This window comes from Triplophysa dalaica, chromosome 7, assembly GCF_015846415.1.
Source record: "Triplophysa dalaica isolate WHDGS20190420 chromosome 7, ASM1584641v1, whole genome shotgun sequence".
Lineage (NCBI taxonomy): Eukaryota > Metazoa > Chordata > Actinopteri > Cypriniformes > Nemacheilidae > Triplophysa > Triplophysa dalaica.
The window spans coordinates 6465610-6478831 of NC_079548.1; the positions used below are offsets into that span (position 1 = coordinate 6465610).

General features: G+C 39.5%; 2 protein-coding genes and 1 non-coding gene across 4 annotated transcripts in view; all 3 read right to left on the bottom strand.

Moving 5' to 3' along the window:
• Positions 1-1807, bottom strand: part of tmem104 (transmembrane protein 104) — a 30594-nt gene extending 28787 nt beyond the window's left edge. Inside the window, exons 1-2 of the mRNA XM_056753720.1 lie at positions 1676-1807; positions 1375-1462 (exon numbers count right to left, since the gene is read on the bottom strand). Of these exons, the coding sequence (XP_056609698.1) occupies positions 1375-1419 (45 nt within the window). The 5' untranslated portion in view covers positions 1420-1462; positions 1676-1807. The remainder of the gene's footprint in view (positions 1-1374; positions 1463-1675) is intronic.
• A 3354-nt stretch (positions 1808-5161) lies between these two features.
• tnpo2a (transportin 2a) lies at positions 5162-13186 on the bottom strand. Of its 2 annotated transcripts, XM_056752882.1 has the most exons (21): positions 13094-13186; positions 12008-12107; positions 11847-11922; positions 11557-11706; positions 11296-11402; positions 10960-11093; positions 10087-10168; positions 9863-9985; positions 9666-9784; positions 9439-9499; positions 9074-9245; positions 8734-8886; positions 8342-8567; positions 8084-8255; positions 6732-6818; positions 6373-6480; positions 6124-6282; positions 5953-6040; positions 5729-5827; positions 5432-5528; positions 5162-5240 (listed from the first exon to the last, which is right to left on the bottom strand). In XM_056752882.1, the coding sequence occupies exons 2-20, from the start codon at positions 12104-12106 to the stop codon at positions 5491-5493; spliced, it is 2253 nt and encodes a 750-aa protein (XP_056608860.1). In that variant the 5' UTR covers position 12107; positions 13094-13186; the 3' UTR covers positions 5162-5240; positions 5432-5490. The 2 variants fall into 2 exon arrangements, with proteins under 2 accessions (XP_056608860.1, XP_056608861.1); XM_056752883.1 differs by lacking the exons at positions 5162-5240; positions 5432-5528 and having other exon boundaries at positions 5728-5858.
• On the bottom strand, positions 8966-9031 carry LOC130427028 (small nucleolar RNA SNORD41). The gene has a single exon (XR_008907275.1). It is a non-coding gene; the product is annotated as a small nucleolar RNA SNORD41 (small nucleolar RNA).
• Positions 13187-13222: the final 36 nt, after the last annotated feature.

Sequence of the window (13222 nt, forward strand, 5' to 3'; positions counted from 1 at the left end):
CGATTTATCTTCAGTGTGCATTTCAATGAGATGTTTATGATTATCCATCTGACTAAAACTATATTTCCTCCCACTGAGGATAAGCATATATCATAGATAACCGAATAAAGGGAGTTAGATAGACCTACTGTTAATCCCAATAAGAGCTGATGAGGGTTCTGGATTATTGATTTCATTTAAGAAAGCATTCAATGCTACCAAATCAATGTGTGGGTACTGGTCAAACCCTGTATCTTATTGTATGTATTATGTATTTTCAACTAAGCAATTGTTTCTTTTTATCAGTGCGCTGTGTGCTATATATAATTAATTTGAACAGCAGGTTCTGAATTGAAAAATAGTGATCATTGAATCCTTAGGAATTATTACGTTTTGGATAAAAAAAGCTTTAAAGTGATAGTTCAACCAAAAATTAAATCTCTGTCCTCATTTAATCACCCTCTTGTCATTTCAAACCTTTACGACTTTCTGTCTTCCTCAGAACGCTAAAGAAGATATTTTGAAGAAAGTTGGTAACCGAACAGCACCGACCCCCATTCACTTCTACTGGATGGACACACAACCAATGCAAGTGAAGCGGGGCACGTGAACAACATTCTTCAAAATATCTTCTTTTCTGTTCTTCGGAAGAAAAGTCATACATGTTTGTTTGACAAAGGTTGAGTCAATGAATTTTTATTTTTGGATGAACTGTGACATTAAGTTTACAGATTTGTTTTTTATATTTAGGTCCTAAAACATGTTGACGGATGAAAATGTGACAGCTGAGTAAGACCAAATCAGGATCACGTGTGCATTTCTGCTGATTCAAGTCATTGCAGCTCTGTTTCAGCTTGGCACATCACCTGCTCTCTTGTTGTGACAGTACGACAGACTCACATGATCTCATTTCCTCTTTACTAGCAGTTCCAGACATGACTTGCAGACAGTAAAATAAAAGCACCTAAATCCTTAATTCTTGTACAATTTTTATATTCCGACAAGGACTGACACCGACAGTTTAGATGCGTCTGTCACTTACTCTTCAACTATTTCAGGAATGCGTTAAGGAAACCTTTCATTACAGAGAAAAAGAGAAGTCAAAGCATGTCACGTGTATGACATGACATCCACCATTCCTAAACATCTGAGAAAGCCATGTTGTTATACATATTGTCCAAACCCTAACCACAACTAAATCCTACATGCAATACACTCTCCACTATCTGCTTTAGGACGTTTATTATAGTAGTAAGTTACCACAGTTTGTATAAAAGTATCACCCTGTATATTTGGTAGTATTGTAAGGGATTACAAAAACAGCATTCAGCATTAGACCTGAAAAGTATGTGTGCAGAGAGTTGTTCAAACAGGTAACGTTAAATCAATACTTACAAAGGGTGAGTAAGGCTCCCCCGTCTCTGTAATGCCCCCAGCCATGTTGAAAAGGCAAACACAACACCCACAACACAAGTGTTTCGCCCTAACAGAAAAGAAAATGGCTTTTAAATGTTTAATAGCCCACAGTCTTCCAGTCAAGGGACACAACAATAACAATGCAAGATTATCATGACAGGCGATACTCGTCACCAACCGTATGCGTTTTACGAGCGCAACATACACATTGACAACCTTAACAACGAATGTTTCGACACAAAATGTAACACACACTGTTGTTATTGCAAGAACTGCTCACCTGCACCCGCTGGCAGGATGAGGGAATGTGAGGTAACGACTGTAGTCGTCTAGAGAAGCGGCGGTTTAAACCGTCAGGAATGCACGAGCGCGTTTTCCTGTGACGTCCTCGAAAGCAGTGACGGGGCGCGCGTATGAATCGGAGGCTGTCGCTGATTGGTTACGTTTGATGACGCTTGGTTGATGTCGGTCTGTACGGAAGTAAAATCTAAAGTTAGCTCCCTATGAAAATTGATTTGCAAGACCACGCTTGTCCTTACGCAAATCTACGTAGTTGCCTTTTATTAATATATTGTGTAATTATTGATCTTAAATTCCATTTATAGTACTATTCCTGAAAGATTTAACTTTAAGGTGTAACTATTTAATATTTGAAAGCACTATTGTTTGGGTCACTGAAAATATTCCTGTGGGTTTTGCTTTTTTCACACTTTAATTAAAAATACTTTGTCAAAAGCAACCATATGCAAAATACACAGCTGCAATATCTATGCAATCTCAAGCACATAGACAAGAGCAGTTGACCAGAAAACACATTTAGACAGAAAGTGTTTATTTACCCATTTAGAGATTTAATTACAGGTGATCAGAAAGAAAGAAAAGAACCATCCAGAGAGGTGAAGTTGAGTGTGAATCAATCAATGCTTCAGCAGACTTTCTAAAAATCATAAGCTAAATGCATTTCTCCATACCAAACTGCCTGTAGAAAACAAAAAACTCTTTAAACAAAAAGAAAGTAAAATAAATTCTTTAAACAAAAAGAAAAAAAACTTTTAAAGTCTAAAAATATTTGTGCATGCAAGCACAAAACCAAATATATTAAAAAGAACTTAAAAACAAATCATTAACTTACAAAAACTCATTAAAAAAATTAAAATGACATTATGTCTAAACGTTCTGCTTGGCAGCATATTATCATGACCGTAACAGGAGAAAATGCATCAGTGCGCTAGTAATTCAGATTTTCACTTTGTCAACAGTTTCACTTTGAAAATTTTCAATATCTAACCATGATGTTAAAGATTTAACATGTTTATTATTTTTAGGGCATTGAATTTAAGCCCTGTCTGTAACATGTCCTCTTGGATTAAAATGTGGCACTAAATCACTTTCCCAAAATTTCAAAAAGCATGACCCATATTTCAAACTATTTTCAAAAAAGCATCTTAGAAAACGTAGGCATTTAAAAATGAGATTGTCAGAGCTAGTGTTGTATGAGAAGAAACAGGAAGATACTTTGCAACTAATTCCACCAAAACAAATATGGATATTGCTTTATAACTAGTACAAGGGTCTAAATGTGAGGGGAAAGGGAGGAAGGGCAATTCCTACTACAAATGCTAAAATGTTTTACAGACAATTAAACAATGAAAACAAATCACGTGGTTATCTGAAAGCTTATCCCAACAACACTTCTCGCAACCTACATAACGTCTTTCAAGCCATGATTTGGATCTAACTAAAGAACACGATTGCATATTTAAAATAAACATTGAACAAATCTCTTTCTAAAACGAACCTCAGGAATTAGAAATCAAATTAATTTAAGAAATCGACTGTGCTTGGATGTGATACTGGATTAGATGATTTTACATGAGCCACACGCACTGTTAACAGAAATGGATTTGTAATTCTAACAGATCCTCATCTTTAAGAGACACTAGAAAATCTTTATCAGAGAAAGTGCATACCAACAAAGCCACTTACTTCGGTTTAAGAATTCATTTAATGTCCTAGAATACACTTGAAGCAAAATTGTACGATTTTGGCGCAGATTGGTGGAGATAACAATGCTTAAATAAAGAACACAGATCGTAGCGATCCGAAACTTAAAGAAAACTTATTACCATTCGTGTTCTCGAGGGCTACGCGTTTCATTACTCGCTATATTAGCACTACCAACAAAAGGAGGGAGGCAATCACCTTGGTGGAGAAAATGAATGACTGCCTGAACGTCACTCAAATGTTATGTGGAAAAATAAAGCAGGCAGAAAATACAGAAAGGATCTAATATGTTCTTAAGTTAATTACATGGTTGCAAAATGAATCTCTTATAACATTAAATCGCATGCATTGCCAACAGCTAACACAATATTTGGTTAAAACTTAAATTACATAATTACCAGTCTCATTGTTAATTTCAAAGTGATAGTGCACCCAAAAATAAAAAACGTACATACAAAAGGATGTGGTGACTGAGTTTTTGGTGAACTATCCTTTTAAGATCAATTTTGTTCAGGCACAGGCCGCCTTATGCGAGTCAACAAGTATGCCACTCAATGCATTGTTGTGTGCTTTAGGCATCTAGTTGAGGCGGTCTCATGAATGGAGCGGTTTTTATTCACTCCCCAAATAAGCAGCTGGTGAATCTTGCCTGAATGTTCCCTCCCGTCCAATCAAGATCCCTGAGCTTCTGGTTTCAAGCCCACCCTGATCAAGTGAGAAGCTAAACTGTGACGAAGTTGATTTCACATTTACACACTCAAATCCTCTTTTCACAAAGACAGAGGTGGTGGAGCCAAGCCAGATCACCTACAGTCGTCTCTTTGGCTCCAACAGCAGGTCAATCCCACAGACATGAATGAATTTCTCTAGAAATCATCCCACAGATTTAACCTGGAAATTACAATGGAAAGAACAATAAATATTTACGTTCTCAGTGTTAATTTTTCTTTGCCAAGATTTGTCGCAATGTACAGTGAAGTTTGACTTGCCTAAAAAGTATGCCCTTATGTGAGGACGGCTGCAACTACACGCCATAACAGGCTGAAAGTCTCTCCTTCAGCACAGGTGGAAACTGTTCAGAGAACTGCTGCCAGTTATCATCTCCTACCTGATCCTTGAAACCGTGCAAAATCTACATAGAAGATAAACAGTTGAAACGCAAGACAACTTTTCCGAGGAAATTTCTTTACTCATTCAACGTCATTCAAACTAAAATTACACATTACATTTCATTTACTAAAATGTAGAAATTGTTCATTGTATAAAATGTTCACATTTTGCACTTTTTTAACCAAACAAAAATCACAATGTAATCTTACCTTGTAGAACATGTCCCTTAAATCATCTTTGGGATTTACCCAGGAGGCCACAGCATCGCAGAAAAATATAAAGTCCTGCATAATAAAAAAAATAAAAACATTAATACATTAAAATTATTTAAACTACTACTATTTACCAACATTAAATATGGTTGCCTTCCAATAATTTTAAGAAAATGTCCACTTTTCTCAACCCAACTAAAACGAATCAAACGCAACAAATAATATTAAGAAAATCTATTTCATTTTTAATATTTCACCTGCACCACTCCTCCAGGATTCGCCCCGATCATCACACAAATGCCCCTGAAGGCAGAGTCCTTCTCTTCATTGTCCCGAATGTTTCGAAGGGATGTGCACCTAAGACAAACATCCCAAATCTTAGATTTCTTGTTCTTACACAAGCTACATAAAGTTAGTAATGAATAGCATTTTTGGTTTCTCACAAAGGTTGAATGAATTGTGGCAATATGGGCGCAACTTCCTGTGGACACACGTAGCCCAGCCGTCCAATGGTAATGGCTGTTTGACAAGCACAAAAAGGGACTTCATATCATTCAAGTTAGAGACCATTAGAGAGCTTCAGTCATAAGCACACAAATCAGAATCTAAAATATTGCACAGCTAAAATATTCAGATTTCATATGTCTGTTTGAGAGATTATCAGAAGTGCAGTGCAGAAAAATATAGAAAATTGCTGAAATAAAACTCACCTGTGTTCTCCAGCAGTGTTTTAGGTGTATTGGGCCTGTTGATGATGTCCACGAGGTTACTAAGAACAAGGGCCATAAACGGGTTGCATCTCTGTCCCTAAAACAAAATAAAAAATAATGCAGTTATTCAATGCAGTCTTCAATCCATATTTTTGAACAGACTAAAGATAGTATCCAAACCATTCATCCAAGGTAATTCAAAACGGATTACCAAACCAGTTCCCACATAAATAGATGTTCTTTGATATATTAGTAACGCTAACACACATTTAAACTAAAGCACGTTCAAATACTCACCCATCTGTATAGCGATCTCTCCAATGGCCCATGTGGCATTATTACACACCGATATAAACTCAGGGTTGAGGTTGAGACCCAGAACAGGCATGAACTCAGCTGGAGAGGGTAAACGGACACCAATGACAAACTAACCAGCACGACACACACAGAAGCAACAGCTGGCGTGAGAAACCACATCCATGCGTCAGGATTTCATCAGTATGAGTCACATAACAACTCACCGATACAGGGCTTCACGTGAACGAAGCACGCTTTGGTCAAGTCGCCCAGCAGTGCGAAGGAACTCTGTCTCACTTCCGGCATGGTGTCCTTGAATTTAGAATAAATGAAACACTTAAGCTTGGTTTCTAAGTGTAGAGTTTTGATTTGTTAAACCCAAATGGACTCCATACCTGCATGCACTGAAACAGCAGGGTCATGATGTTGCTCCGGGCAACCAGCTGATCCACATGACTGCCGAGTCCTTCAGCCAGACCGCTGAGAAGATCCAGGGCCACGATCATGAAGTCTTTATCAGGGGCTTCGTACTGATCTGGCTGCTGATTGTACATCTTAAACGATAAGAAGTTCACAATGAAATGTTTGACGATAAATCAAGTCTGAATTAATCGGCCAACGTATTTTGAAATGAGCTGTCTGACCATGGCTTGAGCGAGGTTCTTCTGGACCAGAGTGACACAGCGCTGATAGACGGGTTCACAGTACGGAAGGAAGCCGCTCTGGAGAGCTGTCGCCACTGAAGACAGGCACTAAAACAAGAAAACGGTCAAAACGAAGCAATAGTAAGGGACCGACAAAGATATTACTATATATTAACACCAATATTTACAAACAACTATTGGGTGATACTGAAATTTGTCTCTAGCTTATTTTAAACTTCTAATTACAACAGACCATCTTTTTAGAATAAGCAAGGTTTAAAAACAAGCATTTATGTATACCTGCTAGTGTTTTGCATCAGAAAAAAATCCAGACCAATTTTTTAACTATTTTAAATTACCTCCAATAATGGAAACAGATCTTTATCCTCGTCCTTCAGTTCATTCCACTTCTGAATAAGAGGCGGCATAAGCTTCTGGATGTATTCCTATTAAAAAAGGTACAGTTAAGATTCATTAACTTGTAGCTTGTTTATTGAACTATTGTTCTACCAAAGTCCATGAAAGTGGGCCTCACTCATGAAACGATAGTAAACGTCAGATTTGATAGTAAAATGTGTATGTTCCAATCATTCCTAAACAATAAGCATAATCCCCAGCTATGAATGGGGTATATGCAAACAGGTCGATGACGTAGCTAAAATCTCAGCCAGGCTCTTACATCCAGCTCCATAGGGAACAATGCACATAGGTTCGCTTCTGGATGCACATGGATAAGGACAACAACACGAGTCTAATTATTCAAATACCTCCCCATACGTTGACAACCAAAAAGGAGAAGCACTTCAGGCAATCCATTTTAAGGTACAACCAATATGAAGAAAGCAAAGTGAGTTTTCGTTATCACTTTGTGAAAAATCCTCTTAGTGCTTTGAGAGCGGAAGTGACCTAGCTGGCTGAGGTTTTAGCTGAAGTCGTCTTTGTCCTGTGTGCATATACACCATTACAGCTACGCAAAATACACAGAAAGGCTGGAATCCTCTTGACTTCAATCTCTGGTTTGGCACGTCATATTTCATAAATGCATAAAAGCCTTACAGTCATTATGCATAACAATAAATTAAACTGCGTCCACAATTTTTTTTTAGCCCAAATTAAAAAGTAAAAATTAATATAAGACCAAGAGAATAAAACGCCAAAAGAGCTTGTGAATTATCAGTTTGTCTTAAAGAAGGCCGAACGTTTTAATATTTTAACCACCATTAACATGTGGTAGGGAGCAAGTCTACATTTTTCCTACCAACTAACATTTTTTACATACGTGGCATGCACACACAGGTGCACAAACCAGTGTTGCAGTGACTTCTTTCATCAGGAAAAGAGGAGGTAGATATGCAGTAGAAAAATGTTGTCGGTAAAGCCCTGCAATTGTGAGGTTTTGCTTTTCCGACGCAGCTCGTCTTTCTCTTGTTCTATCTGTGCAGCCACTGGCAGAAAACAGCAGTACATTCAACTGACCGAACAAACAGCGTTTCCAAAATTCTGTCACTGTTACAGACAGACTGAACATGAACGTTCGCACTAAAGCCTGCTTGATAATGTTATAACGCTTATTTTCCTTATCAATTATCGTCTGGTATCTGTCTGTTGTATCTCTACATCCGGATATTTGTGAGACATTGGCGATATACAATAACCGTCACATACCCCAGCCCTAAATGAGCCCCAAAGTTTCGTTTCATGAAGGACTCACAGGCTGGTTGAGGTGGTGACCAACAGAGTCGGCTAGTGTTCCGATGGCATCGTAGAGGATTAACAGGTTCTTGTGTTGGTACTTGCTAAATGCAAACACCAGTGTGTCCAGAATGAAACTCAAGTAGGGCACCAGTTCTGTACAGGCTTCCTCTTCCAGTGTGGCAAATGCGCTGTGCAGAAAAAAAACGACGATCTTAAATCTCATTCTCAAATCAAGTACAATCATATAGATTTTTGAAAACAAGGTGAAACACACCTGCAAGCCGCTTCCTGGACCCTTTTATTGCTGTCGAGGATGCGTCTGAGCAGCTCCGTCATGAGGGGTTTGAGGTAGGAGTCGGCCGGCTGGCTGACCACCCAGAATGCATAGCGGCTCAGAGTCCAGCAGGAGATGGAGCGAACCAAAGCTTTTTTGTCAGATAGAGACTGAATCAAGTGTGGAATCAGCTCGGGAAGGTACGGTACCATGTCTTGCATGCAGCCTAGGGAGGAAAAGAGACTGCGTGTTCAGACTAATGCTAATCGTTTTGCTTGAAGGGAAAATTGATGCCAACAGAGCAGTGGACTTGACTAGACAACCCGTGTGCAGTGTTAAAAAAAAACATACCAAAATGCACTTTTACATTTACATCTATGAAAATGGCCTACCTTCAGCAATAGCCCCCAACACAAGGATCCCAGACTCCTTGACAATCCAGTCCGGGTGGAACAAGAGACCCTTCAGAACTGGAAGCAAAGGGGGCAGCAACTCATCCCGAAAGACGTTTGCCAAGACATCAAGAGCAGCAGCTGAACATTTGCCTAGAAATAAAAACAAGTGCAGCAGTATTTAGAAAACCGCTCACGTATCAACTTAAGCTGAGAAACGTCTGGATGTGTCGTGGATCAGACAGTATGAATACTTAAAAATCACTGACAATCAAGTTTTGTGTGCAATCACCTCCACAGACTTTTCCATCACATTTTACACATTTCCATTAACACTTACGCAAGTTCCAGTCGGACAGACTTTCATCATCATCATCATCGTCATCATCGCTGTCCTCCCCTTCTCCTCCCTCACCGCCCTCATGACGAAGGGTGACTGTACGAGACTTGTGGAAGCGCGGCTTGATGTCCTGCTCGTTGTCCGGCACAGCCTCATCCTCTTCCACATCACCCTTATTGGGAAACAAGGAAAAATCTTAAGTTTGAACGTAGTCGTTTTCATACCACATGTACGGCGATAAAGCTTTTGGCCTCGGGTCAGACAGTATGAGTAAAAGCATCATCGATGAATCTCAAGATTAATGATGTCATCACACCCATGACAAGAACGGTTGTGGATATTTAATAGCAAAAAGAAACTCAAACCTTTAATAAAATGATGTCAATCTCCGAGTATTTCATTCCGTTCACAAGAACAGGGACTAACCTGAAGGAGAGAGCGATACATGGTTAAATATTTAATGCTGATAAATATGGGTGATCTATACTTGCATCTCTCTACTTGGAATAAGAAGAGGCCTTCTTACATGCACGTGTGCTACAGTCTGCAGGGATAAATACGAAACAAGTCACATCAGAAAGGAAATGCTTACTGTGCAAGGTGTCCGGATATGGCTTCCTTACAGATGGGCTGCTCAGCCAGCGTAAGCCAGAACTCACAGGCCTCAAGAGACACGTTCTCATCCGGGTCACGTGTGCGCTGGAGCATGTACTGGAGAATAACACGCATCATTAGATATTCTGATCGCTCAAGACACGCAAGGTTGAAGATAGACACAGGTCAACTCACCTCAACGATGCTGTGCATGTGTGGGATGAGCCGGTCAATTCGAACCTCCAGCAGCATGACCAGAGCTCTGCACACGTTCTTCCTCACTTCTGAATCCTCATCCGCGGCAAGCGCAAACAGACTCTGGAATAACGGAGAAAAAAAAGGAAGGGATCTAACACTTGTCACAAAGACCAACAGATGATCTGATATTTCACACCCTGAAAGCGCAGGTCTGAAAATACCTCGATAAACGTGTCAATGTTGTCCATGAGGGCTTGTGCTCTGCCAATGATAAACTGGTTCACGCAGGCAATAGCATGAGACCTACAGATCCACAAATCAAACACGAAACATGTTAAACTGTGTTTTTATTGGTTAACGTTTACCTTCCCAAAGAGTAGGGCTGGCCGATATACCGGCTCATACAATTGTATTTTTGTTATGATAGAAATGTTTTATATACCGCATTACCGTGTATGTTGGTTAAACAACGTGCAGAACGACGTGCAGTGCAACTCTGTGCTGCACGGTGAATGTGCTGCATCTTTGTATGCCACGGCACTACTTTATCATAATTTTTCTATATAAATGCCCTAAACAGAGGCATTTGGATGTTTGTGTGCGTGTCACGCATGATCGGTAACATTAAATATTTGTTTCCCGTCACAATGGGATCGCACACCTCGCGGCTGAACAGCTGCACAATTGAAGCATTTCCAAGTTATCATTACATTGAAAATGTATGTTTGTGAATACATTTATTATAAAATACAATCATGGTCCACTCATATCTGCAGCACCAGTGCTTCCAAGGAAAAAAGTAAATTTTGAGCACTGTTCTCTATTTATTTGCTTAAATATTATTTATGCAAGTTACCTGCGCATGCTATTCCATTGTTAAAGAAGTTAAAACTTTGCAGTTATTATAGGGGATACTGTCACCATGACAGTATTAAAAGCCATTTAAAGTCGATCAACAGCACTATTTCCTCTCTCAATCAGTAGAAAATGTGGTTAAAAAAATACCACCATGTACCAGGAAACCCGTATAAATCTGAGGAGTAAAATGTGGCCACTGTCTCTGGACAAACTCTGAAATGTGTTATCCAACCAACCTGATCTTGGGGCTGCAGTGCTTGAAGAACTGCAGAAATTTGGGAATCATGATGTTAAGAGGTCGATTGAGAGCATCACTGTCCAGCAGCTCGGACGAGTCCTCACAGATCTTTTGCAAAGCTCCAAAGGAGCCCTGTGTGTGAAAATGAAGACGCACGTCACACAACTGAGACAAGTCGAATCACTCTTAACAGAATGGTGTCCTACTACTTGCCTTCATTTTCATACACATTTGAATAAAGAAACGTGCACAACACAGAATAGGAAATACAGGAAAATGGACACGACAGAAAAGTACAGAAAAAGACACTACTGATCTATAAAAATGTACTCACCTCACATGTACTGTAGTCATCTGAATTGAGCATGTTACAGAGCTGGGGAAGTAGCTCCGGCCATGTCTGTAACTCGCCTTTGGTGGCAATTGTTGTTATAAGGATGCCTAAATATGAAGACAGAAATAATCACAACCAGATATTGACTGTATATTATAAAGCAATCTATTCTAAAATAAAATCACATTTCATTGCAATGGAAATATAAATGGAAATATTGTTCTGCATGTCATAAAATGCAAATGCGTAGGGCAAACCCACCAATAGTGGCCCGGATGAGAGGTGAAGGGTCTCCGATGTTGTTTAGACATTCCTGCTTGATGAAGTGTGCCACCGCAGGAGGAAAGTTCTGATAATGAACTTTCACGTTGTTCTTCAGTATTAAGCCGCTGAGAGATCGTGTGGGCTCATCTGCAGATAAAAAAGTCATTTATGTAGACAAGGCACAACTTTCTGTCTACATGAGAACCAGGCACAAATCAACTATAATATGACGTAACACTAATTCCCGAACCGATTTTAAAACGCAACTTCTATTAAAAAAAACCCACCTTCAGATTTCAGTCTGGTCAACACAAAGATGAGATAGTTGTTGAAATCGGGGAACTGGTTCAATTGCTCAAGTTTCTGCCAAAATATAAAAACATAAATTAGGTTAAAAAGTATGATTTTCTTTGACAATTGGGTCCACAAAAGAAAGTGTTCACGTTACCTGCTGTACAGATCTCTGTGTGGCTGTGTCTGGGGATTGAGAGTCTCTCAAAAGCTGAAGGACCTGCTGCAGGCCTTGCTCATCCGCCTGCCACTCCATCCTGCACAAAAAGAGCTCTTCACCAAATGCTTCCTCTTATCAAACTATTGCGACATCTCGAAGAGCATACCAGATGCTGGCCTGATCTGACCATCTGCGTTTTTAAATCTCGCTTTTGGACGGGTTAAAATAACCCACTTTTATTAGCTATAACAACAAATATGTTATGTGTGTTGATAAGCACGTTGTTCTTATACATAATCAACTTTGACTTCAAATCCATACTTTGTGACGCTAGAATGCCTTTTTGATCAATATTTACATTAGGCCATCCGATCTACTAGAGTTGTGCTACACAACAGGTTTGTTCTAGAAGATTCAGGCTGTTCGTTTCCAAGCACATGGTTTTGCATATGGTGCATGGCCTCCTCTGGCATTAACAAAATCGGTCTAGTTCAAAAGCAGCAAAGGGTAAACTCATGAACAGTGGTTTTATTTGGGCCTTAAAATACTTTATGAACGATTACAACAGACTCGTACTTCAAATTTAAACTGCAACACCCACGCGCGTTAAGAGTAGAGTCGACACATCAAAGCCTTACAGACTTATATATTTAATATTACACAGATTTTACATACAAATACCTAAATTACAAGATCGTTTAACTTAGGGGGGGGATATTTTTGCCATTCCACAGTAGCATCCGCTATGGTACGTCGTAGTTTATGGTCAGGCTGTTGCATAACGTTACACGACCCACGCTCGTGTGCGATAAATCCTTTATAAATTAGTTGTATTAAATATAATCGTAAAACAGCCCCGATTCGCTAACAAAAAAATATCTTAAAGCAACAAGTAATTATCATCTAACGTTAGTCACAGACGAAGCGAACTAACGTTGTGACCATGCAGGTGACTTTGTTCGTTTTGGGACGTGCTCTAGCACGCGCACTCGATGGAAAGTCATACTACACACTCTTATACGATTGTATAGTATCAAATATATAGTCCGATACAATGAAAATAGCGTAGACATGTTCACTTACACATGCCGCGTGCGGAGGCCTGTAGATCACGTCATGCAGCGTGGAGCTCGAGGCCTCGCGCTGCTAATCTCGCGCAATGGCACTTTCAAACGCTTCCGCAGCGAGAGGAAGTGATGTATGCGTGCGCTG